The 24,752-nt window shown below is 50.1% G+C and overlaps 6 protein-coding genes across 6 annotated transcripts; 4 read left to right on the top strand and 2 right to left on the bottom strand.

Annotated features, from left to right (window-relative positions):
* Window positions 1–77: 77 nt before the first annotated feature.
* On the top strand, window positions 78–1,550 carry EDB91DRAFT_303559 (uncharacterized protein). Its single transcript, XM_041326782.1, has one exon. It carries the CDS (start codon window positions 420–422, stop codon window positions 1,434–1,436), a length of 1,017 nt encoding a protein of 338 aa, XP_041177893.1. The 5' UTR covers window positions 78–419; the 3' UTR covers window positions 1,437–1,550.
* Window positions 1,551–9,963: 8,413 nt separating this feature from the next.
* Window positions 9,964–10,793, top strand: EDB91DRAFT_1052075 (uncharacterized protein; the record flags this gene model as incomplete). Its single annotated transcript, XM_041313653.1, has 2 exons — window positions 9,964–10,068; window positions 10,089–10,793. 2 exons carry the CDS (start codon window positions 9,964–9,966, stop codon window positions 10,791–10,793), a joined length of 810 nt encoding a protein of 269 aa, XP_041177892.1.
* Window positions 10,794–10,871: 78 nt separating this feature from the next.
* Window positions 10,872–17,772, bottom strand: EDB91DRAFT_303339 (uncharacterized protein). The gene is made up of 18 exons (XM_041326781.1): window positions 17,294–17,772; window positions 17,073–17,243; window positions 16,923–17,026; window positions 16,083–16,874; window positions 15,213–16,032; window positions 14,953–15,161; window positions 14,733–14,899; window positions 14,572–14,677; window positions 14,301–14,521; window positions 14,089–14,248; window positions 13,790–14,023; window positions 13,528–13,742; window positions 13,173–13,476; window positions 12,820–13,122; window positions 12,641–12,769; window positions 12,263–12,589; window positions 12,051–12,212; window positions 10,872–11,994 (listed from the first exon to the last, which is right to left on the bottom strand). Exons 1-18 carry the CDS (start codon window positions 17,709–17,711, stop codon window positions 10,951–10,953), a joined length of 5,886 nt encoding a protein of 1,961 aa, XP_041177891.1. The 5' UTR covers window positions 17,712–17,772; the 3' UTR covers window positions 10,872–10,950.
* Window positions 17,773–17,883: 111 nt separating this feature from the next.
* On the top strand, window positions 17,884–19,328 carry EDB91DRAFT_1128262 (Mob1/phocein). The gene is made up of 5 exons (XM_041318523.1): window positions 17,884–17,958; window positions 18,008–18,246; window positions 18,296–18,389; window positions 18,440–18,567; window positions 18,620–19,328. The coding sequence occupies exons 1-5, from the start codon at window positions 17,936–17,938 to the stop codon at window positions 18,889–18,891; spliced, it is 756 nt and encodes a 251-aa protein (XP_041177890.1). The 5' UTR covers window positions 17,884–17,935; the 3' UTR covers window positions 18,892–19,328.
* A 294-nt stretch (window positions 19,329–19,622) lies between these two features.
* On the bottom strand, window positions 19,623–21,031 carry EDB91DRAFT_1328690 (4-hydroxybenzoate polyprenyl transferase; the record flags this gene model as incomplete). The annotated part of the gene is made up of 6 exons (XM_041325292.1): window positions 19,623–20,104; window positions 20,158–20,291; window positions 20,342–20,427; window positions 20,488–20,605; window positions 20,664–20,816; window positions 20,875–21,031. The coding sequence occupies 6 exons, from the start codon at window positions 21,029–21,031 to the stop codon at window positions 19,784–19,786; spliced, it is 969 nt and encodes a 322-aa protein (XP_041177889.1). The 3' UTR covers window positions 19,623–19,783.
* A 706-nt stretch (window positions 21,032–21,737) lies between these two features.
* On the top strand, window positions 21,738–23,944 carry EDB91DRAFT_303254 (MFS multidrug-resistance DHA1 sub-family). Its single transcript, XM_041326780.1, has 7 exons — window positions 21,738–22,118; window positions 22,169–22,234; window positions 22,289–22,449; window positions 22,509–22,643; window positions 22,700–22,859; window positions 22,913–23,450; window positions 23,502–23,944. The coding sequence occupies exons 1-7, from the start codon at window positions 21,954–21,956 to the stop codon at window positions 23,759–23,761; spliced, it is 1,485 nt and encodes a 494-aa protein (XP_041177888.1). The 5' UTR covers window positions 21,738–21,953; the 3' UTR covers window positions 23,762–23,944.
* Window positions 23,945–24,752: the final 808 nt, after the last annotated feature.

Here is a 24,752-nt window from a genome sequence, read left to right as displayed (position 1 = left end):
ACCTGAACAAACTAACGACACGGCGCCTGTCCCAGAGATCCTACTCTCCGCTCATCAGAGTCTCCCCACGCCGGTATCATCGCCTGCCCTACGTCCGCAAGCTGCTAAGGGGAAATGCAAGGAGATAGAACTTCAAACAAACTCTGAAATCGCAGATTTGTCACTGCCGCCTTCCTCCTCACCGTTTCCTGTTCCACGGATACCCGACCCCTTTAGTCAAATTCGCTCATGCGTCCAGCACGTGCCGACGACTATCCCCGCCCTCCACAAAGCTGAGGATGAACCCATGACACGTGCGCGATCCGTGACGTCTATGAGGGCGTTTACATCGCCATTCGCATCGTTTGGGGATGTAGACATGGCAGAGGCGGATCTGTTGTCGCAGCCTGAGTTGCTCGATGGTAACTCTTTGAAGTCGTATGAAGCCCAGAATGCATCGATTCGGACTTGCGAAGACGCGAATGCAGAGTTCGACGATCAGCAGAGCACTGAAAAATCCCGGAAAGAAGTCCTTTCCCAGCCATCATCAGACGCTCCACCATCGCAGCACTCCCAGCCATTTAAAAGCTTTTCCAATCAGGAGTTTTCTCGTCATCCCTCTCTCCCTCCCTCTCAAATTCAGGGCCATCATAGCGGCGGTCATAGGAGAAAACGCCGCAGACTCGAAGAACATACCATCAGTGCTTCTGAGACAGAAAACAGTGGCGTGGTTCCCCCATCTTTTCTCGTTTCTGCCCTCGGACGTAGAAAGACTGAAGAATCCATTGATAGCCCCGGTGATGCGGCACATCCGCACTATAGGTCTTTTAGGGTCCCATCATCCAGATCCATTCCTTGATTTAGGCTATACGGCAAGTGAACCAAAACACGAGCACAAGCAGCGGCACTCCGCAATTCCTCCTGGAAACCTTACACCCAGTCGGTCCGCTCCCTTGCTTCTATCCCCTCCTCAACCCCCAGAGAGCAGTTCTTACCGCCGCGGCTATGAACCACGTGCGACATCCTCTACCTCGGTCCTCGTTACTTTGAATTTACCCCGCACTCTCGCGTCCGCTCCAACGATACCTCTTTTGTCGGGTAGCACTTCAACTATCAGCCTTGCCTCGTCCTCCAAGATTCTACGACCTTCCTTCATCATCTCAGAAAAATCATCGGTGTCTCGCTCGGGAGAACGACGCAAACGACGGGAAATAGCTGAGAAGCTGTGTCGAGCTCGTCCAGACCTGGTCGATCCATCCTATGCAGCTAAGCGAGCGAGGACGCTGTCTCGGGTCAAGGGTGAATTATCGGTATCCGTGCAAGACATGAGCGAAATTGGCTCGTCTTCAGTCATACACCACCTCTGGAAACATGAGTGGTCCGTCGACTATGCTCCGCCAAGAATTCCGCCCTACATCTACGTTATCTTACCTTCCGCGGTCGAAACAAGTTGCTAGAGCAGCAGTTTCTAAACATCTGCTGCGGAGCGCCCGCGTGACCTATTGGATGAGGATACAGAAGACGTAGTATCAGACGATGGATTGGGCACGAAGTCGAAGGCTTGCACGGGATGTCAGCGAGGGCACTTGCTGCGGGGCGGAAGGCGAGTGATGTGCTTCCGCGATTGATGTGCGTATCTGCTCGGCGAAGACGTTTTGCGAGCTAGTGCCAGCGCGTGTGTTGGATGTATGCTCTCAGGTTTGTTGGCGGTATGACAACGCGCTACGGTAACGTATGCTACACGAACCTTAATACTATAGTACTATTGCATGCTGCTCTGTACAGTGACATATATAATAATGAGGTTTTCTTTGCTTGTAAGCTCCGACCTACTAAGTAAGTGCTAGGTTGTCGCCAAGCAAGTCAAGCTCGAGCGCTTAGATCACTATGAGGTATCGCGTCAGTCAACATATTCCACTGCTTCCCTCCCCGCTCATTCTGATCAACACCCTCCCGCTCTTTCCTCTTCACATTCTCAGCCAAACACCCACTTGAACGCCATCCCGCCGTCTGAGCGTTCAAACGTTCAACCTCAAACCAATCTCGACACCAGTTACTACTAGAAAAGAAATAAACGACCGTCTTCATTCGTACAAGGTCTGCCAAGGAGAGACTAGACTCGTATGGGGATTGCTTAGTGCCCACGGCCGTTGATCATCGTGGCGTCTGTTCCATCCGCAGTATTTTGGGGCGATGATGGGATGACTCGGACTCAGACAGCTTTATTTTGTACATAAAAACCTAAGCCCGTACTACCGTACTTGGATGTAGAAGCAATGCCAACGTCCGGGCTCAAATCCATCATCTTCTATGACATTCCCAGCATCGTGCAAGGGCAACCATTGTCTCCAAATACGATGAAAACAAGGCATGTTAGCCGCCTCGCTGGTTCCTCTTGATCACTTGATTGACAAGTCACAGATATTGTCTCACCTTCAAGGGTTTGCCCTTAGAGACCGTCTGGCTCGAGTGCCCAAAGATAAAGCCCTTTTACGAGCAGAATTCTCTTACACCCACCGACTCGTGGGTAATCAAGGGAACCCCAACGCCCGTGCACACTCTCCCTGTCATCATGGACCCCAATACGAATAGATTTATCTCAGACTCCCTTGCGATCGCACAGTACCTTGACGAGCAACACCCGATACACCGAAGGTCCTGCCATATGGCACGGCCGCGCTGGTGCACGTCTTTTACACCGCGTTCCTCGACGCAATAAAGGGCACCATCATGATGGTCACTGTTAAAAGCGTTCAGAAGCTCAATCCTGAGAGCAGGGAGTATCTTATGCGCACTCGCGCAGAGTAATTCGGCATTCCATGGGAGCAGTTCGCACCGCCCGAGAAGCGAGAGGAACAATGGGATATATTGCGGGTTGCATGCAATACCGTGGACGGGTGGTATACGAAGAGTAGCAGTCAATTCATATTGGGCGATACACCGTGTTTTGCTGATTTCATAGTTACGGGATGTTTCAAGTGGATGGAGTATTGTTTTGAGAAGCAGGAGTGGGAAGAGGTGAGGACCTGGAACGAAGGGCGATGGGGCAAACTGGTGGATGGCATTGACAAGTATCTTGATTGTTCCAAGTAGTTTGTTGAATTATCGGGTGCTAATCAATGAATAGATTCTGATTTGTTCTAGAGCGTTCCGGCGCGCTGAAGATTCGCATTCGAACCTCAGAGCCTGGTACAGAAAGGCTGAAAAATGTCGGTCATCCGGTCTGTTGAGAGAAATCATTCAAGCTCGACCCTATTAATCATGAGTGTAATGTGTATTTTTAGATCCGAGCAAAACAGACAGTTCTGAATGATCTGCGAGAATACCTTCACTATCCAACTGTGTGACGAATGTTTTCATAGCGACGAGACCCTTCGACTGCTTCCAATCACATACAGGCCTTGGAAGGATGAAGGAGGAGAGAGAAGTAAATGCATGCCACTGTCGCTAAAGAAGGTTACGAGTAAGGGGAACGGCATACCACATACATGATTACATAGACGGGGTGCTAAAATAGCACTCTGACATGAGCAGGACAAATTCATGCAGCCCCACGAGACCGAGGGCGATCGCGACACTGATGCCTATTAGAATATTGAGCAGTGAAGTCACGACTGCACCTTCTTAGATTTGGCGCTGAGCGTTGGCATCAGCGGCGGGTCGAATCATTATGTAGGAAGGCGTCGAACATTGCGAGATGGGAGAGAACAACGTCGTTGCCTTCTCAAGGCGTCTAACGTTACATAAATAATAACAAGGAATCCCTTATTATGTCGTATACAACAACAACAACTTGAAAGTTCACACAACATTTCCCGTATCTGTCGAATGTTCTCGTAGTAATGCTCACGACGAAATACAATGATATTACCCAATGAAACAAAGTCGTCGCCAGGCGAAGCTCGACGCTTCAACTAGTTAAGTCTGGAAACACTTTTGCAGGCTGGAGCAAAGCATCCACCACCACGAGTCCACCTCAGTCCTACTCGATACCATTAATTTCCACAGGGATGGCGAATGCAGCACAGTCCATCATCCCAACGACCACACCCGTTCGAGCATTTGAAGGTCATGACTGTATGCGCAGTCGCAGTCTTCCCCGATAGACAGCGTATGGTGACGGGCTCGAAGGACAATACACTTCGCCTGTGGGACCTGAATGACGGGATTGTGTTGAAGAAAATGGAGGGGCATCGCAGCTGGGTACAGGGAATGGCAGTATCAAGAGACGGCCAATTGATAGTAAGCGGCGATTTGAACGGACAGCTCATCGCCTGGCATGGAGAGACTGGTAAATGTCGCTTCCGCCGACCCATCCAAGCCCACGAACAATGGATCAGCTGGATGGACTTGTCTCCAGATGGAGCGATGCTCGCGACTGGTTCACGGGATAAAACAATGAAGCTGTGGAACACACAAACGTGGCAGCTGCAAGGAGATCCAATTATCTGTGGCGGTGAAGTCTTTTGCGTTCGGTATTCACCGTTTGGAGGACTTCTTGCCATCGCTACATCCAGGGATATACAGATATTGAATGCACGCACAAGGATATGTATCGCAAACTTCGAGGCTCATGCTGTGATTAATTCGAAATCACGCAATATTTCACTGGTGTGGACGCCCGATAGCACACGGCTTCTCTCAGGGGGAGATTTTGAGGATCCCACCATACGGGAGTGGGATACGTCGACCTGGAAGCAAGTCGGTGATCCATGGACAGGCCATACTGGCTTGATCTACGCCATTGCCGTGAACTCTAACTGGGACCCTCATCGCCTCCGCATCTCATGACAAACATGTCCGCCTCTGGCGGCTCGCGGATCGACAAACCATCGCCATATTTAAGCACGCCGACTATGTGTGCCGCGTCATCTTCTCCATTGATGGAAAGCACGTCCTCAGCGGAGGTAAAGACAAGCAGATCTCAAAGTGGGCAGTACCAGAGGATGGTTTGCTCGATTCTAAGGTAAGTTTCCACCCTTTACTCTTATAACAATATTCGAGCAACTTCATGCAGCTCTTTACTATAACCACGGCAACCCGCAAGGCATGTATAAATGGGGACTTAAAAACCGCTGAAGCACTGCTAACGCGAGCGATCGACCATGACACCAACAACTACATTTCTTACGCCAATCGCTCACTTGTTATGGCGCGGAAACCCGATTGGGACCGCGCGTTTGAAGATGCGATTATTGTAAGATACACTGTTCAATCGTCGCCCCCTTAACATGGGCTAACTGATGATATAGTCCGTCCGCATCCAGCCCTCTTTGACAGGCTATATCTCTAAGGGCATTGCCCTCTGTGGCAAAAAACGGATTCAAGCCGCGATGAAAGCATTTGACCTCGCGTTCATGTTCACGAACGGAGATTCGAAGATCACCCACCTTCTCCTGTTAATTAAGGTATATCGCAGTTTTATTTTCGCATACTCCTCCCTCATTATCGTTTTCAGGCTATCGCGCTTTTTATTGCAAATGAACACAAGGACGCACTGCTCCGTGTCCAAGAGCTAGCTGCCGTTTGTCCCAGTGCTGATATTCTTGCCTGTCATGTTGTGGAAGTGAGTATCAATTCAGGTTTGTTTGTGCTCGACATTGATGATTTTGAATTTTGCGCATTAGACATATCTACGTGTCCAACTGGGTATAAATGCCTTGGATGGGGCGCGTCACGACGAGGCTGCTGACCACTTCACTGCCGCCGTCAACACCGCCGCCTTCTCATCGAAATTGGACATCCATTCTATTTACGAGGACTTTGTCGTGGTGCGTTGATATGATGCAACAACATGTCCTTCATGCCTCACTGTACCGTTTGTCTAGCTCTTCGGGTGGGACCTCAAGTCCTTGTGGAAAACTGCGAACAAGAATCGGTGCGAGGCACTCCTTTGGGCAGGTAGACTTGGAGAAGCCCACGAATCGTACCGCTACATGATGGATATGAGTGATGAAATTACGAAGGCCAGCTGCCATGATTGGTCCACTGGCAAGTCTTCAGTAGCGTGATTCAGGCTGCTTTCTCATCCACATCTCACTTAGCTTTCAAGCAAGAATGCTGCATGCTTGATGCTGCTAAAGGAGATGCCGCCCTTGCGGAAAGTAATTATGAAAGTGCCATAGAACAATACTCAGCGGCAATCGAGCTCGATTCTACAGCCGATACTATCTTTGCAAACCGCAGTAAGGCGAGGTTAGGAAAAAACACTGTGGGAGGATGCGCTCCTCGATGCGCAGAAGGTGCGATGACATCTACTTTTTCGTACTCATTGCTCATTTTCGCGATTCGTAGGTCATTGAACTCAATCCTTTGAGTTATCTTGGATATCAGTTGAAGTACGCGGCGCTTCATGGCGCAAAACGCTATGACGAAGCCATCGAGGCCTGCCAAGTCATGCTCTCCAAGTTGGACAATGCTCCCGAAACACAAATGCTAGGTAAGCCCTGACTAATATATTATTCGAAAATGCTTGACTTTTCCGCCAGAACTGCGCCAGCAGTATGTCAGTCAATCCGACGCAGAACATGCTATTCGGAAGGCCATTCATATCCAACTGGACGACGCTCCGCCTCGTCTATTTCACACCTCCACCCGGCGCTTGTGCAATCGAGAGGCACAGATCAATACCTTCAAAACGAGCATCGAATACAAGGAGCTTCTTTCATTGACAATGACGCATGCAGACCACCGAAGGGAGCGCATTCAAAATGTGGTAATGACAGTACTTCCGTTGTGTCATGCTATCGCATAGGTGGGAAGAGACGGAGCTTCGGCTGCAAAAAGTCCAGGGCAGGGCGGTCGACGAGTTGGATCCAGTTGGTGGCGCTGTGAAGTTACAGTCGTTCTGCACTACTGTTCATGTCGCGGGGTATCGCTGGGGGTGGATTGATACGTGTTGCATCGACCAAAGTGACAACGTCGAACTCCAAAAATCACTGAATTCCATGTTCGTCTGGTACCACCGCTCAGCACTTACAATGGTCTACTTGTCGGATGTTCCGCCTTCGTCCAAGCCTGGGGCACTGGCGAAGAGTGCATGGAACACTCGAGGATGGACTGTCCCAGAATTCCTGGCTCCTAAAGTCATTCTCTTCTACCAAAAAGATTGGACACTCTATCTCGACGATCGCTCTCCCAACCACAAGGAATCTGCCACGATTATGCAAGAATTGGAGGACGCGACGGGCATAGATGCACGAACCCTCGTTGCCTTCCGCCCGGGAATGAAAGATGCCCGACAGAAACTCAAATGGGCGTCGACGCGTGTCACCACGGTGCAGGAAGACATCGCATACTCGTTGTTTGGCATATTCGGCATCCACCTACCTGTATTGTATGGTGAGAAGAAGCAAAACGCACTCGGGCGGCTCCTGCAGGAGATCGTGGCTCAGTCAGGCGACATTACTGCCCTGAACTGGGTCGGAAGACCATCCGAGTTCAATAGCTGTCTTCCAGCAGAAATCACTTCATACGAAGCTCCGCCATACACATGCCCATCTCTATCTGAGGACGAGCTGCACGCATCAGTCTCCTCGCTGCGAGACAATGGAGCTGTACAGTTGGCTTCAAAATTGTACAACATGCTTGAGTCCCTCGCTGCTCCCCGTTTTGCGCACCGTCGTCTGCATCTGCCTTGCATCGTATTCACTGTCACCGACATCAGACGGAGGCGCCCTCAAGACCCGGAGGAGACATGTGTCACGTATGAAGTCAAGGCAAATGGACTTCATGACCTACTGATCACCACGGAGGACAAGCTATTCTCGCGGACAAAACCCGCTCGACAGTTCTTGCTTGTTCATCCGTGGGATCATTGTCTCCTCGAGCTGCCTGACTATCTAGATGATATGCAGAGCGTGTACGACTGGACCCCGCCCGGATCTCCCATACACGATACGTTTAGCGAGTCTTCTGGAGAACAGGGAGCGGTTGATTCAGAACTGGGCGAGCGAGCGTTGCGATTGCTGGTTCGCCTTGGACAGCCTTTTAGTGCATTTTTACTAGCGCAGCAGTCCCGCGGAGAATACAAGAGAATCGCCTCGGATCACGATATTATTGCACAAGTCAAAGACATGACTTCTGTTCACGACTTGATGGACGTCAAGATACTAGATATATTGTAGTTGTATATGCATCTCTGAGAATTTTTGGAATTTTATGTTCTACGTGAATAAGCACACTAGCCCCTTTGTATTCGTATTTGCTGTATGCTATGTAGCTAGCTACCATATTCTCGTCCGCATAGTCCAGTGATCAGAACTGCAACACTTCTCTGGCTGGGATATTGGGTCATAGTGCATACGGCCTGTTAGACGAGGTTGCGAGGGGACTTTTACCTCGGCCGCGGGTTGTTGGAAAGGATGGTACTGCAGTACCTTTGCGTGTTCGTCGATATGAATGATTCGTTATGCTGCACTGGTAGTTGAAATGTTGCTGTGTTTTCCTCACTGAGTGCTCGAGGCTGAAACGCTCGGATTGTATTATAAGCGGTATGTGTAGTTTACATCGTTCCCGTTTAAAATAATATCCTGTGAGCGATGCAAGGCTTGAGCACAAAAGCGAAGCCCACATAACAATCCAGCCGACACTGCCGCGCTAAGAATTGTTACAGGCAAATTACAAGCCTTCCATGCTCGAGTCTGAATCTGAGTCGTGATTGGTGCGCGAAGTGCGATGGGGAAGAGAGCGTACCTCTAACGGCTTGCGAATCTATCCAGCTATGCCATACCTTACGAAGATGAACCTCTCAGTCCTGACGCAAGTCACTTATGTGCGACAGGGTTGCTTTCCTCCTCATCATCTTCTCCTGCTCGGACCTTGGGTTCTAGCGTTGGTTGATCAGGTGTGGTGGATGCAGGCTGTGGATGCGAGTGTGAGAGAACCGCGCTTTGGGGTTCTTGTAGAATGGACTCGTTTGCTGGCGGGTGATGTCGAAAGATGGCGTTTCAGACGCGTCGAGGTGAGAACGCTGAGGGAGTCGGACGAGATGATGCGGAAAGAAGATCTTAGAAGACTACGAGCAATTATCATCAGTACTGGTCCCTCTGCATGACATACCTGGAAAAATTCAACCTTGGACGCCGGCACTGGCGCTGGCACTTGGCACTACTAGAGTCAGTCCGACACTTCAGCGAGCCTCGGCCCTCCTGCCAGTGCGTGTGTTCTTCTGTTTCAACATAATATATGCATCTCACTCTTTGAATTCAGGCGGCACCCGGTATGACTTGACTGTCGCTTTGCGGCTCGGTGATCGTCATATGCATGATAGAGCATCAAGCTAGAACGTGAAGGTGATGAAGCATTATGCGAGTTGTGGGTACCTTCTAATTTGCGTTGCGAACGATCATTTTCACACATCTAGTGTCTAGTTCTATGTGTATCAATACTCAGTGGCTGTATTCACTCAGACATCATGATGGTTTTTGGTGTTTGGGCGAAAGCCCGGTGGGGCTTTTCCGGCCCGAAACATGAGCCCTAACCTAAGCGTCAAGGTGAGCTGTCGGGCGGGTGGGCCCGAACAGGACACACTGACCTAGTAGCTGTGTTAGCGACACGAAGGGAGCGGGCACCATGCGTCGGACAAATGCATCAAAGTCTCTAACAACTTGATGTGTTTGGTTATGTCCTGTAGAGGCAGTGGCGGGTGGGTGCAAATTAGATAGCGCTTAGAGACTAGAGCAGAGAACTGAGACGGCCGCGAGGTGGGCAGAAGCAAAGGGCACTGTACCACTTCGTTTATTCACACGTAGACTAACTTCTATGCTAGCCTCGTGCCTCGGCTATCTTAGAAAACCAACTGCCCAGCGGTCTGTCCCTTGATCATCGTGGCGTCTATCAACCCCACATCCGTTGCGCTCGGTAACATTCGAGGCTATTTCAAGACTAGGTCCGCAGTTAAGTATTGGGGGTGATGATGGGATGACTCGGACAGCTTTGCCATGCACATAAAAACCCAACCTTGTACTACTCTACTCAGACGTGATGAAAGCAATGTCGACGCCCGGGCTCAAACCCATCATCTTCTATGACATTCCTAGTGTCGTGCAAGGTCAACCATGGTCTCCAAATACGATGAAAACAAGGCATGTTACTACATGCCTCGGAAGTTCCTCTTGATCATTAAATTGTCATGTCATAGATATTGTCTCACCTTCAAGAGTCTGCCCTTCGAGACCGTCTGGCTCGAGTTCTCGAAGATCAAGTCCCTTTACGAGCAGAATTCTCTTGCACCTACCGCCTTGCGGGCAATGAAGGGAACCCCAACGCCCGTGCACACGCTCCCTGTGATTATGGACCCCAATACGAACAGATTCATTTCAGACTCCTTTGCGATCGCACAGTACCTTGACGAGCAATACCCCGATACACCGAAAGTTCTGCCTTATGGCACGGCCGCGCTGGTCCATGTATTTGACACCGCATTCCTCAACGCAACAAGGGGCACCATCATGATGGCCACTGTGAAAGGCGCTCAGAAGCTTAATCCCGATTGCAGGGAGTTTTATATTCGCACTCGGGTGGAGCGGTTCGGCGTTCCATGGGAGCAGTTTGCATTACCTGAAAAGAGAGAGGAACAGTGGAATGTATTGGTGGCTGCATGCAATACCGTGGACGGGTGGTATACGAAGAGTAGCGGTCAATTTATATTGGGCGATACACCGTGTTTTGCTGACTTCGCGGTTGCGGGACGCTTCAAGTGGATGCAGTATTGCTTTGAGAAGCAGGAGTGGGACGAAGTTAAGAGCTGGAACGGAGGGAGATGGGGAAAACTGGTGGAGGCAACTGACGAGTATCTTGATTGTTCAAAGTAGTTCTGTTGATTCAAAGGGCGTTGGGTATGATGCGCCTGGCTTACTCACAAGAACATAAGTACGAGTAGGATGCAGTATAATTGTGAATCGACAAGTGGGATATTGATACATAAGTCATGATGGAATGCAAGTCCGTACTACACTACTGCGAGTCAAGCTATGGTGGAGGCTGGCGACGGAGAATAACAGGGGGTTTTGGAGCGGTGATGGTCTCCGCTGCAGGCTTTATCCGCTTCGCCAGAGAATCAGGGGCAGCTAGATCTTCTTCTCGACTCCGCTTGCTAGCTGCGCCGATGATAGACACCCCTGCAGTGCTGGAGGTAGTACTGGAGGTAGCTGCAGTTGGGGGTGGAGCGCCACCCCGACCAGGAGCTGCACCTCGGATAGTGATACCTCTCCCAGCGCCGCGCGGTGCAACTCTGCCTCGGCCACCTCTGGGGACGCCAAGTGACACCGCACCGCTGGTGGGCAGTTTTTCTCCACTAGCAGCTGCAGGTTGACCTGCTGGGGCTGAGGCGACAGGCCTCACAGGCGTTGCACTTGGTGCAGTTGCTGATTGAGTGGGGGCGGTAGCTGGTTGTGAAGTAGAGGCTGCAACAGTAGCTGGGGCGGGTGGTGCCTTGGAGGTCGACGCTGTGGGTGTTTGCGGTGGCGGAGCCTCGGGTATCAAACCAATCTTTCGCCACTCCAACACTTGCGCTTCCAGGTCCTTGAGCCTGGCTTGAGAGCGAATAAGCTGACTATCTTTGATCTTAAGCTTCGTCGATTGTTCTAATCTACCTCCCTCGGTCGCCGCATCCAATTCCGCGCGATGTCGAACTTGGAGCTCTGCGTCATGAGCAGCGATGGCAGCAGCGATAGCAGCTTTCGTTGACTCGTCGGAAGAAGAAGTAGCAGACTCCGCTTTGGCAGCGTGGACTGCTGCCTTGAGGGCCGTCTCGTGCTGGGCAGTCAGCTGAGCTCGCAGAGCCTCGAGTTCTTGAGCATGCTTTTTCGAGAGTTCCTCGGTGGTTGCAGAAGTACTGCCTGCAGCTATTTCACTCTTCGCCTTCTCAACAGCAGCGGAGACGACAGCAGCTTGCTCCGAGTTCACCCTTTCCCTGGCTTGGAGCATTGTCTGAATCCTAGCCTGGAATTTATCGTTGGATTGACGGAGATTCCTGGTGTCTTCGGATGCCTTTTTCGCCAACTCTTCTGCCGCCTGAGAAAACACAACAAGCTGTCAGAGTAGCAACACAGTCGGATGAAGTAACCAACATTTGCACGCGTCAACGCCTCATCTCGCGCCTTTACGAGTTCAAGCTTCTCCGACTCCCACGGGCTTGCAGTATCAGAAGGTAGACCAGGTGCAGCTGCGGAAGCTTTGCTCAAAGCCTCCTTTTCTGCAAAAAGTCTGTCTCGTTCCTCCTTGAGGGAAGCCTGGGTGGATAGGGTAAGCAACGGAACACTGACTGACGACAGGAGCATACGATGAGCACGGCTTGATCTGATGAACCTTCGGCAAGTGCCTGGACCTTCGCAGCTTTTTCGTTTGCCAGCGCTTGCTCCAAAAATGCCTTCTCTTGCCGTAGTGTCTCCAACTGGGAGTTCAACTGCTGCGACGCATCAGGTGCCGAGGCGGTGCGCAATGCGTCCCGTTCGGCTGTCAGGGTCTTGATTTCGCCCCCGAGCTGTTTGATGGTATCATTGAGCTGAGAATTTTGGGTGTTCAGGAACCCAAGCCTATTCTTGAAGCTGTCTACACTCTTCGTGTTGTTATCCTTGTGACGTCTGAAGTTGGTCTCGAGAAGTGTGAGCTTTAGACTGGTCAGAAAGCGGTATCATCTGGAAATAAAAGATGTGCATACCCGGGCTTGGATACTATTTGTTTGCTCTTCACGCTCTGCAGCCAGTTTCTCTGCATCAGCTTTCTGAGTCTTCAGAGTTTCGATTTCGTCTTTCAAGGTTTGAATCTCAGCAGGATCAGTACGGTCATACTGTCAAACCATGTCAGGTCGAAGAAAAACGAATGGTTCTAAACACTTACTTTGCTCAGCAACTGCGCGTTGCGTTCTTGCCAACGGCGGCTCTCACCCTCAAGACGCGTGATCTGTGCATCTCGAGCTCGGAGCTCTGCTTGTGCAACACGAGCCTGTTCCTTTGCGGGTTCAAGCTCTGCAGACAACGCCTGTAATTTAACATCGAGCTCGCGAGAACGTTTAGCATAAGTCTCGCAGTCAGTGCGGAGGGTGGCGTTGCTTTCTCGAAGAATATTGAACTGATTGATCCTCTCCAACATCTCAGCGTGCTGGGCATCTGAAGTCGCCGCTTCCATCGCCCGTTCTCGCTCCTGATACAACGTCATTCATGATCAGAAGTATCACATATGAAAAGACCTACCTCAGCAAGAGTCGCTCTGGTTTCTTGTAAATTCTGAGTCAGGTGCTCGATTTGAGCTTTCAAGCGAACGTTCTCCTGTTTACTGAGCTCGAGCTGGAGATCAACAATCTCCTTCTCCTTGCGCAGGTAAGCCACCACAGATCTGAGCTCCGACACCTTCGTATCCACATCGCCACCAACATCTGCGTCACCGGTAGCCTCGGTAGTAGATGAGTCCGCAGCCTGACGAATGCGGGTGGCTTGCGTGCTGACAGTCTCGAGATGTTGATGCAGAAGAGCATTCTGTGCTGCCAGATCCTTGCAGCTGCATTTCGTTCAGACTGAAGAATTGACCGGGATCAAGTCAAAAACCTACCGTGCATTGAGATCGGTAATTTCCTTGTCCAACGCCTCTTTCTGCTGTTTCCAGCTGCCCTCAGACGCTGCCAGCTTAGCTTGAGCATTCGCAGCTTCTGCCAGGTTCTCCCTAGAGGTAGCCTGAGCGACGGTGAGTTGCTGTTTGAGGGTCTCGATGGTCTTGATCGACTCCGCATGAACGATGACTTCGCGCGAGTATCTATCTTCTGCGGCCTGAAAAGACTAAGAATACGGATATCAACAAAATAATAATGACTTACAAGTGCTCTTTCCTCCTGTTGGCGGACTTCATTCTCGCGAGTAGTGCGGTCACTCTCAGAGGTCTTCTCAGAGGTGCTAAGGTCGATGATGGTATCCTCCAAGGTCTTCTTATCACTGGTCCAAACCTGCCGCTCCGACTCGAACGTGCGTTGAAGTTCAGAGAACTTGCCAGCAGACTGTCGCAAGTCATCTTCAATGCCGCGTAGTTTATCTTGAAGCGACTTGTACTCCAGCTGTAAAGAGTGACGTGAGAACCATAGCCAGCTGATATATATATATATAAGTTGAATTAGCCTACCTCATTCTTCGAAATCTGCGCCTCAGTCTCAGTCTTGTATTGATCGTGCGTAGCATTCAGCGCGGACAGAGCAACTTCGTTGGCTTGAGAGATCTCTTGGAATTGCTGCATGTGACTACGGGCAGCTGCGAGATCGACTTGAGCAACCTTCAACGCAGACCTAAAATCAATGCATTCAGCATCATGCCACAAAATAATCCTTCAACACTAACCGCAATTCTGCGACTTCTTGCTCGAGTTGCTGCTCACGAGGGAGGTCTTGCTCAGTAGCAGCAACGGCGCCATTGACGACTGATGGTCGACGTTCGTACACGGCGAGTTTCTCCTCGTTACCTTGTAGCTGGCGTGTAAGCTGGTCGACGCGTTCTTGGAGGTGAACTTTGCTGGTTTCTGCACCGACGAGAGACTCCCGAGCTTGAGATAGCTGTTCGGTCTGCAGAGTGTAAGAACTTGCGCATTTTACACCATGAAACTGATGCGTACCGTCTTGTCCAAGCGGGTTTGTAGGTCCTTTAGGTCGATATCCTTCTGAAGCGTGACGTGGCGGACTGCGTCACGCTCTTGCGAGAGTTGAACTTTCATGTCTTGCCTAAGGCGATCCAATGAGTCTTCCGCAACATCAGGAAAAACATTCAGGTACGCACGTCTGGCCCTCCATCATCTGGATTTGGCTCTCCAAACGCCGGCGGTCATTTTCTCCCGATCGTTCAAGGTCGCCGTGCATCCTCTGCACATTAGCCATAAGGTCAGACAAGTGAGAACGTTCCACGGAAAGGGTCTTGTTCTCCTGCGTTAGGCGGACTTGGACAGACTTGAAATGACCAAGTTAGCGTCGCGTTCCGCATGAACACAAAAAAGCCATACCTCCCATATTTTCTTCTCTGCACGCAGGTTAGCATTCTCATTGCGCAACTGCTCGACGCGGCTGTTAGCTAACGATAGCTCCTGCTGGGCTCGGTTGCATTCAATATCAATCCGAATGTATTGGTCGTAGAGCTGCTGATTACGCTTCGTCAAGCTGTCGAGATCGCGGGTATGTAAGGCAGTTTCGTCTTGGCTCATACGGTGGCGGTCTTCGAAAAGCTTAGCTACCAAAAGCAGAATTAAACGATGAAAGCGCTTACCAGTGAGATATTCGATCTTTGCATTCGCCTTGGCAAGCGTAACATTGACCTGCCCGAGTTCGCGATGCGCTTGCTGTAACTCCTCTCGAAGCTTCACAGAGTCCATGCCCATCTCGGCCTTGTAAGCCTCAAACTGAGATTGCACATCTTCAAGTTCCGCAGCTAGATCATTTTGGATTGGCCCAGCAACGCCGTTAACATCGCCGTTAAGGCCCGCATGCGGTCCTGAACGCTCAGCCCGCGCAAGCATGGCCTTCAACGCATCTCGCTCCTTCATGTACGCCTGGATAGTCATGTCGCTGCTCTTCTTCTGTCTCTCAAGTTGTGTGGCCAGATCCTGAATTGCCTCGTGTGCCTCTCTCACAGCTTCACTCTGCTCTTGCTCAAGAGCTTCACGGTACTCCCGCTCTTCAGCCTCCATTTTTGCGCCGAGTTCACGTACGATCTTGAGTAGCTTCTGGTTCTGATCTTGCAACCCACCAATGCTGCGGAAGAGTACGAGGTTATTCGTGATGACGGCGTCGATATTTTCAGCTGGTAGGGGCTCCATATCTTCCATCTCCGCGTCCGTGGGCAAAGACGGGTCTGCGCGTCGCTCGAGATCCTTAAGCAGAGTCTGTACTTGACGACCAAGGTCATCCAGTTGTCGTTGCAAAAGTTCGTTCTCTGAGTGGGACTTCTTCAACTTCTGCGAGGCTTCTTGGAATGCATTTGCGTTAGCTTCACGTTCGGCAAGCGCTGTTGAGAGTTGCGAGGCAAGTTGTGCAGCCTCAGATTGCAGGCGGTCATACTCTTCCCGTTGTTGCGACAGAATGGGGGCCTGGGCAAATGAATCAGACTACCCTTTGACAAGGTAGGAATGCAACGTACCCGTTCTTCAATCTGAGCTAACACTGCAGACAGAGTTCTGTCCATGTGGTCATACTCGGATGACTTCTTCGCTAGTTCGTCTTGCAAGCGTACGTAGTCGGCGTAAACCTCGGTGAACGTCTTGCCAGTCTTCTGCGCCCTGCTGACCATTGCGACCGTCGGGCTCAGACCGAGGATACCCTCCATTCTGGACTCTTGCGCAAGGTTACGGGCGGGCGTGGCTGGAGTTCCTGGAACGGGCGTTCCGCGGGTGGCGACAGGCAACTCGCCACGGTTCATGCGCTCTACGACTGTCTCAAGTTGGTCCACCCTGCGCTCCGCCTCTTCTCGAGCCCGTTTCTCCTTCTCGACTTCGGCTTGCAGAGCTGCCTCGCGTCGTTCCGCACGTTCTCCAACACCTGCCCACTCGCGTTCAATGCCTTCAACGATCTCCTTCGCTTGTTTCTCACGCTCTTCCATGATGTTTACGAGTCGTCGCAGTCCGGATGCTTCACTGGTGAACGCTGCTTCCTGTTCTGCGAGCTGTCCAGTCAGATCCTGCACGCGTGCAAGAGACTGCGTGAGTTGATGAGCCTGTGATGAGTGCGCGCTCTGGAGTGCCTTGAATGCACTCTCCGATGCTGAGTGTTGTTGAGTGAGTGCGTCGTGTGCGCCCTGCAGAGTCGCGAACTCAGCATGTTTCGTGCGTCGGTATTTGGCGTGTTCTTCGATTTTGAAGGATAACTCGGCGGTAGCACGCTCGACTTCGGATTGTGCGAGTTGGAATTGCTGCGTCAGGGAGTCGATCTTGAACTAAAGGTGCGTTAGGTAGAGAGCTAGTCAGTGGTAGAGGATACATGCCTTGTTGGATGTTTCTGATGAGCGAAGCTCGCGGACTTGAGTTTCCTGCATTTGGTGTTCTTGACGTGCTTGTCGGAGGCTGTTGCGTAAGCTTTGCACCTCATCTACAAAGAGTCAATTGAAACTCATGAAAGAATGCAAAGAACGTACCGTCGCGCTGAGTTGCATCCTCCTTCAATCTATTTACCACACCAATGAGGTCACGTTTTTCGCGTTCAGAGTCCTCGACGCGGTGTTTCAATTGATCGAGTTCGGTCGACGAGGTAGATTGCGACGTGCTAAGATTTGAAATCTGTGCTTCTAGACTACTCTTCGATGCAGCTGCAGGAAAAATAAGCTTTGAAATGAAATGACGGTAATACTTCACATACCCAATTGCTCCTTTTCGTGCCTCGCGGCTGCAAGCTGGCTCTGAACATTTTCAAGCGAAATTTCAAGGGCATTGGCCTTGTTCTCCCCGTCTTGATAAGCCTGGTCTAATTCGACTTCTCTACGATCTACCTCGGCTCTCGCGTCCTCGAGGTCCCGTTGAGTGGTATTAGTTTCTGCGACTTTTTCGAGTAGCAATCTGTAGACAGATACTATCGTATCCGGGGTTGGCGTAGCAAATGAGACATCTTGTATCCGTATCAAGCTTGAAAGGGCCTCGACATCAATGTCGGTAGGTATTGGGACGCTGAATAGTGGTGGTGGATGAAACTCGTCTGTGCCTTGGGTAGATGCCCCGTCGTGGTCGTGCTGAACGGCAGCGGCAGCTGCTGCCTTGCTTTTTCGCCTTGTGCCCACCATATGATAGGGAGAAGACGAGAGCTAGAGCCACTGAATTTCAGTGAATGTAGTGACTTGAATGTCAGAATCAATGAGTAAATTGCGCACAATGAGCCTTGAGGTCTACCTCTGACTCCCACGCCACTAACGAAACTGACCTTCCTATTTTGGACTATGATCGTCTGCTCGACAACAACCGCGTAGCCTACTTACAACGTCCTGATCCTTCTTTCTCATACATTATCATGTCCTTCTTCAATTCTATCGGGTACGTTCATGGTCGTACAAGGATTAACTAACTAACCATATCATCTTAGTCGTTCCATGTCGCGAGCACCGCGCGGACCAAAGCGTTCGCCTACACCAACCTCTTCAACGTTCCAGGCTGACCCCATGCCACCCCCACCCGTCCCTTCATCTCCAGTCACCTCTGGGCCCCCAAAACCTCTTTACTTGTGTAGCCCATTCGTCGAAGCAGCTCTCGTCAAAGGCAATTTTAAAACCATCGTCGTTCTTCCAAAGTATGTCGACATAATGGAGTGGGTAGCCGTCAATGGTACGCCTATCCGTTTCGTTTTAGCGATGCATCTCAAATAGCGCATTAGTATTTGACTTTTATACCAACTTGAACGAATTTTATGGCGTTATATCAGAGTGCTGCACGCAGCAGTCATGTCCGACTATGTCTGCTGGTCAAAAGTAAGTATCTCCCTATTTCAAACGCGTCTATCTGACAAGACGCACTGCAGTCTCAACTACACATGGATCAACCAAGATCGCAAGAGCGTCCATCTCGCCGCGCCCACATACATCGACTATGTTATGACATGGATTCAAAACCTTCTCGACGACGAAAACGTTTTCCCGACAAAGTCTGGTAAGGACCTCCTTGCTTCACCTGATCACGCATCGTGATATTTCGTACACAGGACATGACTTCCCGCAATCATTCCCCTCGACCGTCAAACACGTCTACCGTCAGCTCCTTCGCGTATTTGCACACATCTACCACGCGCATTACCCTCAAATCCTTCACCTCCGCTCAGAACCCCATTTCAACTCCCTATTCGCTCATTTTCTCGCATTCGGTCGAGAATATGAATTGTTGGATATCAAAGATGTCAAGGGCGCTACTAATTCACCCGTCGGTGCTGGCATGCTTTGGGAGAAGTGGAGGGAGATGGGAATCTTGGAAGGATAGTTTACTTGCAGGGCAAGTGCGCAGCGTGGTGGGTGTTTGATATGTTGGACGGTCTTCATTCATTTCGTGTATTACTTGGTGTTGACAATCTGGAATTCACGTTCGTTTTCAATGCTCGATGTTTAGACGGCTCTGGAGCACAGATGTGTCTTTTCATCGTGCACCACGTCGTGATTTTTGCGCAGATAGATCGGAACCATGACACGGTGCTACGAGCTCGTAATTGATGAAATATTGGACAGCATCAATGGAAGAAACCAACTGGCATACACTATTCTGCGTGAGGATGTATTCATATCGGTACCGCTAAATTGATTGTCCTCTGCGAATTCAGTCGGACTTAGACCTCAATAAATAGCCCCGTACCACAACAATATAGATGAAAGCCTCTATCATTATCGTAACGGTGCTAAGTTACGTACCAAGTCCCCGACTCCGATCTTGCTTGGTGGCACCGTCATGATCCTCCGCAAAATAAGTTATTGAAGCTACGGTTGATGATATATGGTCACGTTGGGTTTTCCGTTCTCGCGCCTGTGGCTTGGACCAATACTTCTGATCATACAACCTGACTACATTACGAACGCAGCTACGGCACATACAGCAGGTATTGGAGATCGCCCCAACGGACAATAAACAAGAATACAAAAAAAAATGTCGACATCAAGGTCGATGATCTTTCACTCATGAATAATTAGAAGGCACAAATGTACATCCTGCGATAAAAACTTGGAGCTGTATATGCACAGGCACCATGGAATTTGTGGGGCGCACATACCGGTATCATTCTAGGGACAACCAGTTCAACTGTGTCCAACAAAGACCTTCCTCCATTAAATACATTCGTTGTGATAATTAAGATCGTGGTGACAAAGGCATATCATAGCCTTCCTTACACCGTCTCTAACTGCATCTTCATAATGTAGTCGGCCATAGCCCCCGCCCAAACCAAGAAGCCAAACCAAACGTTGTTGAGGAGACTAGCATTGCAACTCTCCTTATCGTCGAAGTCAATCGAGGCGAGGAGTCGGACAAGGTGAAGGGCCCCAAGGGCCACGCCGATGAAAAATGGGAAGCCATGTCCGTTGAGGATCCCGGCGTACGCCACCAAAGAACAAGCGACGAGGGAAAATACCACAAGAACAGGTCGGAGCCGGTCTCCAAAAACGATTGTGGTCGAGTGGAGGCCGTTTTGTATGTCTTCATCCCTGTCCTAGTTATTTTTGGTTCAGCCGGCGGGAGCGAAATGAAAGACGATTTATTTACTTGACGGGCGTAAGCAGTGTCGTACTCGATTGTCCAGCATGCACCGCCGATGTATAGAGGGACGTATACATGCCAGTCAACTGCTCCAGCAACAGCAGATGCTCCCAAGAGTGCTCCCCAATTGAAGCACAGGGCTATTTGGTAGCATGAAGAACCGCAATCAAGGATGTTGATAGCAACTTACCAAGGACAGCTTGTGGCCAGTCAGTCACCCGCTTCATAGCAGGATACAACACGACCCCGCCCAGGGAAGAGAGTCCAAGAACTGTGCTGAAGAGGTGTGAGAAACAATACAGACACAGAGCTAATGAAGGATGTGAGATGACAGACCTATAGTTATTCAACTGCATGAACAGCCAGATGCCAAGGGCCAACTGTGGAATAAGGAAGATGAACGCCTGGAACCTCGTGAGATCACCTGCGGCCAAGGGTCGCGTGCGCGTTCGTGCTTCAAGTGAGGGGCTACGGCGTTACAAGCAGTCGCCGATTTACTGAACAAAACTCACAAGTAGCAGCGTCGATGTCTTTGTCCCACATGTCGTTGATCACACATCCAGCGGAACGGAACACTGAGGATGCTACAAGAAAAAATCCGACATAAGCCCACGCCGTCGCGATCGGCACCCTGAGCGCGTAGCAGGCCATGGTGACCGACCATGCTAGGTTATTCAAGTCAATCTCCAAAAGACCTTCGTCGCAAAAATGTATAATAATCACCGCATGGATAGAATAGTAAAAGTGTTCCAGCGGGCTTGTGAGCTCGTATAAGGTAAAAGTAAGGACGTATGTTGGAAGGAACATAGTCCAGCCAAGTTTTAGCCAGAACTGGATAATTCTGAAGGTGCTGCTTGATTTTTACTGATGTGTCCTCCATAGAGAGAGAGCGCGCAGATTGGAACGCAGATGAAACGGCAGGTTTTATACACGGGCAATGATATTTCCGCGTGCGGCACGACTAATGACATTCGATCACCACAGCCTGAGGAAAGCTAGAAGGGTATGATTAGAACTTACCAGCGGCATCCATTACTTTTGAAATTGTATACACACTGCAGTGCCCAAAGCATATCACGACACGATTCACATGGATACATGCGCTAACTAATAGTACGTTAGGCAATCATGATGAGTAGACCTCGTCCACACACCTTGCATCGATGATTCTTGACCCGCGGTCCCCCGAGCTGTGATCCACATCACTGGCTAAGCAGAAGAATGCTGGCAGGCACGACGTACATAGTCCATGGAATGAATGAGTTGGTGCTAATATCTTTCTGATGTGACCATCTGATCGGCGGCAGTATATCGAGTCCCTCTGCGGTTGACCAAGCCTCGGAAACAGCCGTGGGGCATACGGAAAACATTCGCGGAATGCATGTGCTGCTCGGCGGCACTAAGCCCAGTCACACGAGCAATGTAACTCACAGAAAATAGTAGACGAAAACCTAGAACACAAGCAGGATGCAATAGCTTTCAACGTTCAAGCGAAACAAACGAACGCACGCACATACTTACTATATGCGTCAGTGTCACTGGCATGTCTTCATGATCAATGAGATCTAGAGCTGTCAGTGACGGTACATGTCAGTGATAATTTTTTTCGCTGTTGGCTTGCTCTAATTGGCTATGGTTATTCTTTACGTCCATCCGTGAGGCATTTCCCAGCATCAGCATTGTTCAGCAACAGCAGACTCTTGTGGACTGCCAATTATTTCGCGGCTAAATAAAATGAGTCATAAATTGGCAGGTTTAACGACGTAGTATCTCTTCATCTGTCTCTCGTAACACAGTCCCCCATGATTGCCAGTTTGCGTCAGGATGACGAGGAGACGCCTCTTTTGCAACAACGAGAGCAGCCGGTGGCTAGGACACCTTTGCCCTGGGATCAATTCTGGATCATAATGTTTTTGCAACTCTCAGATCCTTTTGCTTCTCATACTCTTGCGCCGTTCATTCCCCAAGTGAGTACATTTCTGCTTGGACTTGAAGCTACAGCTGGAACCTTGTTAAGCTCATCAGAGACATCGGAGTGACCCACGGAGACGAATCCCAGGTTGGACACTTCGTCGGCATCCTGGTGAGCATGTCTTCATCGTTTCTGCCCCTCATTCCTTCCTGATATCATCCCGAGCAATCATCGTACTGGGCAGCTCAGGCATTGACTATTTTCCATTGGAGTCAACTGTCTGATCACATCGGGCGGAGGCCTGTAATACTGATAGCTCTATTCGCAATTTCGGTTTCGATGTTCTCGTTTGGGCTGTCCAAAACCTATCTCGGTCTGGTCGTCAGGTTCGCGTATTAAACATTAAACAATTGACAGGCTGTCAATTACTGATATTCTTGACCAGTCGTGCTATCTGCGGAGCATTGAATGGGAGCAGTGGCGTCATCAAGAGCATGGTGATGGACATCACTGACGCAACCAATATGCCAAAAGCATACGGTTATATGCCACTTCCGTGGACGATTGGATTCATAGTTGGGTAGGTATTATGCAACATGTCTGCTTGCTCTGGAATTGGGATTGACAATATCCTAGACCACTCGTTGGGGGTTTTCTCTTCCGACCAGCAGACAGATTCCCTGAAATCTTTGGGCGATCAGAATTCCTGAAAACCTACCCGTACCTCTTGCCATGCTCTGTTCCAGCAATATTTTCATTAGTAGCTTGGATAGTCACGTATCTACGTCTCAAGGAGGTGAGCGTGATGTCAAAAACTTATATCTGGACTATACTAAGGGTGGTACTGAGAGTGTTGCTACCAGGGCACGACTTTGGGAGCTGATCAAAGAAGCTTTCGTTCGACAGTTGTATACAAAGCCTTCCGCGCCATCGACCAAGGCTCTGGTCGGTTCTGGGCCAGCAAACTCTGAAGACAAACCCCCAAAACCGCTTCCACTACGCGCCTTGCTAACCCCGAAAGTTTCGACTGTCACAGCGAGTTATGCCACCATGACCCTCTTTCATCTGGCATTTTCCTCGATCCTACCTGTTTTCTATGCGACGCCCATTGAACTCGGTGGTCTTTCACTTGACCCTCCCCGTATCGGTGCTATACTTGCGGCATCAGCTGTCGTCCATGGCACATTCCAGATACTTTTCTACGCTCGCTTACATGATCGCTTTGGCGCAGGAGCCATTCATGTCACGGGTGTTAGCTCAGGAATACCTATTGTCCTCTTATTCCCAGTGATCAATGGACTGGCTCGAGTCCATGGCCTAGGTTTAGCGGTGTGGTTGTGTGTTAGCGTTCAACTTGTGCTGATGACTAGCTTGGTCATGTGTTATCGTATGTCAAGCCAGCACATTCTGCGTTCTACTAACTAAGAAGATTTCATAGCTTCCTTGGCTTTGTTTATTAGAGCCGCTGCTCCCAATCGTGCCTCGCTTGGCGCAACCAATGGAATTGCCCAGATGGCTGTCGCAGGAGCAAGGATCATTGGCCCAGCTTCTGCAGCCTCAGTCTTCTCTTATTCGATGCAGGAAGGTCATGATACGTGGTTGGTGTACTACTGCTTGATGGCAATGTCATTTCTCGCTGTAGGTACTTCTCTGTTACTTCCCCGTGATCCTAGTGTATGGGAAGAAGAGCAGCAATAGTGTGACACCATGTGTCCCATCTGTTTTCTAGCGACGTCCACTCTGTCTGACAGAGCGTTTTCCGTACACTGAGAAAAACCTTACCCGACGGAAGCACGGTGAAGATGGTTTGTGTCTTTGCGCAATCTACGGCCTCGTGGGCAATAAGTAGCATATACGATTTTCTACATCTTCACTACGTTCATAATCCAATACCTTCCTAGCTACGTCTTGGCTTCTTGTCTACGTTTCAACAAGATGCGCGTCAAGAGAATGTGCGACACCTCCGTCCTTTGGTAAGTGGCTCCGGACAGGGGTTTTTCCTGTCATTTACAATAGAACACCATAATACATATGTCCAGTGCACGACTTTTGAGGCAAAAAAAATGGTTGGATCGTGGATTGAGCACGGGCAAACCCGCGGGTGCCCGACGTCAACCCCCACCCATGCCCCGCCACTGAGGGTACCTACTCCTGGGTCAGTGAGTGGTATTGAAAGGGCGAAAAAGAAGGAAGCTTTCTCCCGTTTTTCAAGGTCAGAGGACTTGGGGAGTCTCAGACTAGGAGCTGATTTCGGAAACGACAGCGTCACGCTGCAGCAAGGCGTATACGGCTCACCTTCTCAGCTTGTGACCACGATGGTTAGCAAATTAAACCTTTCGCATATAGCTTGAGTATCAGGCTTGATGGTGGGGGGCCCAAATTCACTGCCTTTTCTCCCTTCATTCCTGTCTGCTTACGCCGGGTGTCTTTGTAAAATGCCGAAGAAGGTAAGTAGCAAGCGCTCCTCTAGACCAGAGTTTTCTACTGCGCATCTTGCGGTGCCGTATCACGAATGGTGGTGGATACAGCTTCTCACATACATCGTGAACCATCATACACAACTCAAACTCGTGTTATGATACTGCGGGACCTGCAGGAATGGTGACGGTCAGAGTGGGCGATTTTGAGGCGATTCAGAGCGTGATTCAGAAACCGATCTTGGACGCTCAGAATCGGCTGAAGCGTTGAA

Source organism: Suillus paluster (assembly GCF_016628075.1).
Source record: "Suillus paluster strain FC165 chromosome Unknown EDB91scaffold_21, whole genome shotgun sequence".
Taxonomy (NCBI): domain Eukaryota; kingdom Fungi; phylum Basidiomycota; class Agaricomycetes; order Boletales; family Suillaceae; genus Suillus; species Suillus paluster.
Note: the sequence above shows the minus strand (reverse complement) of the source record. Positions and strands in the feature narration are given on the sequence as shown.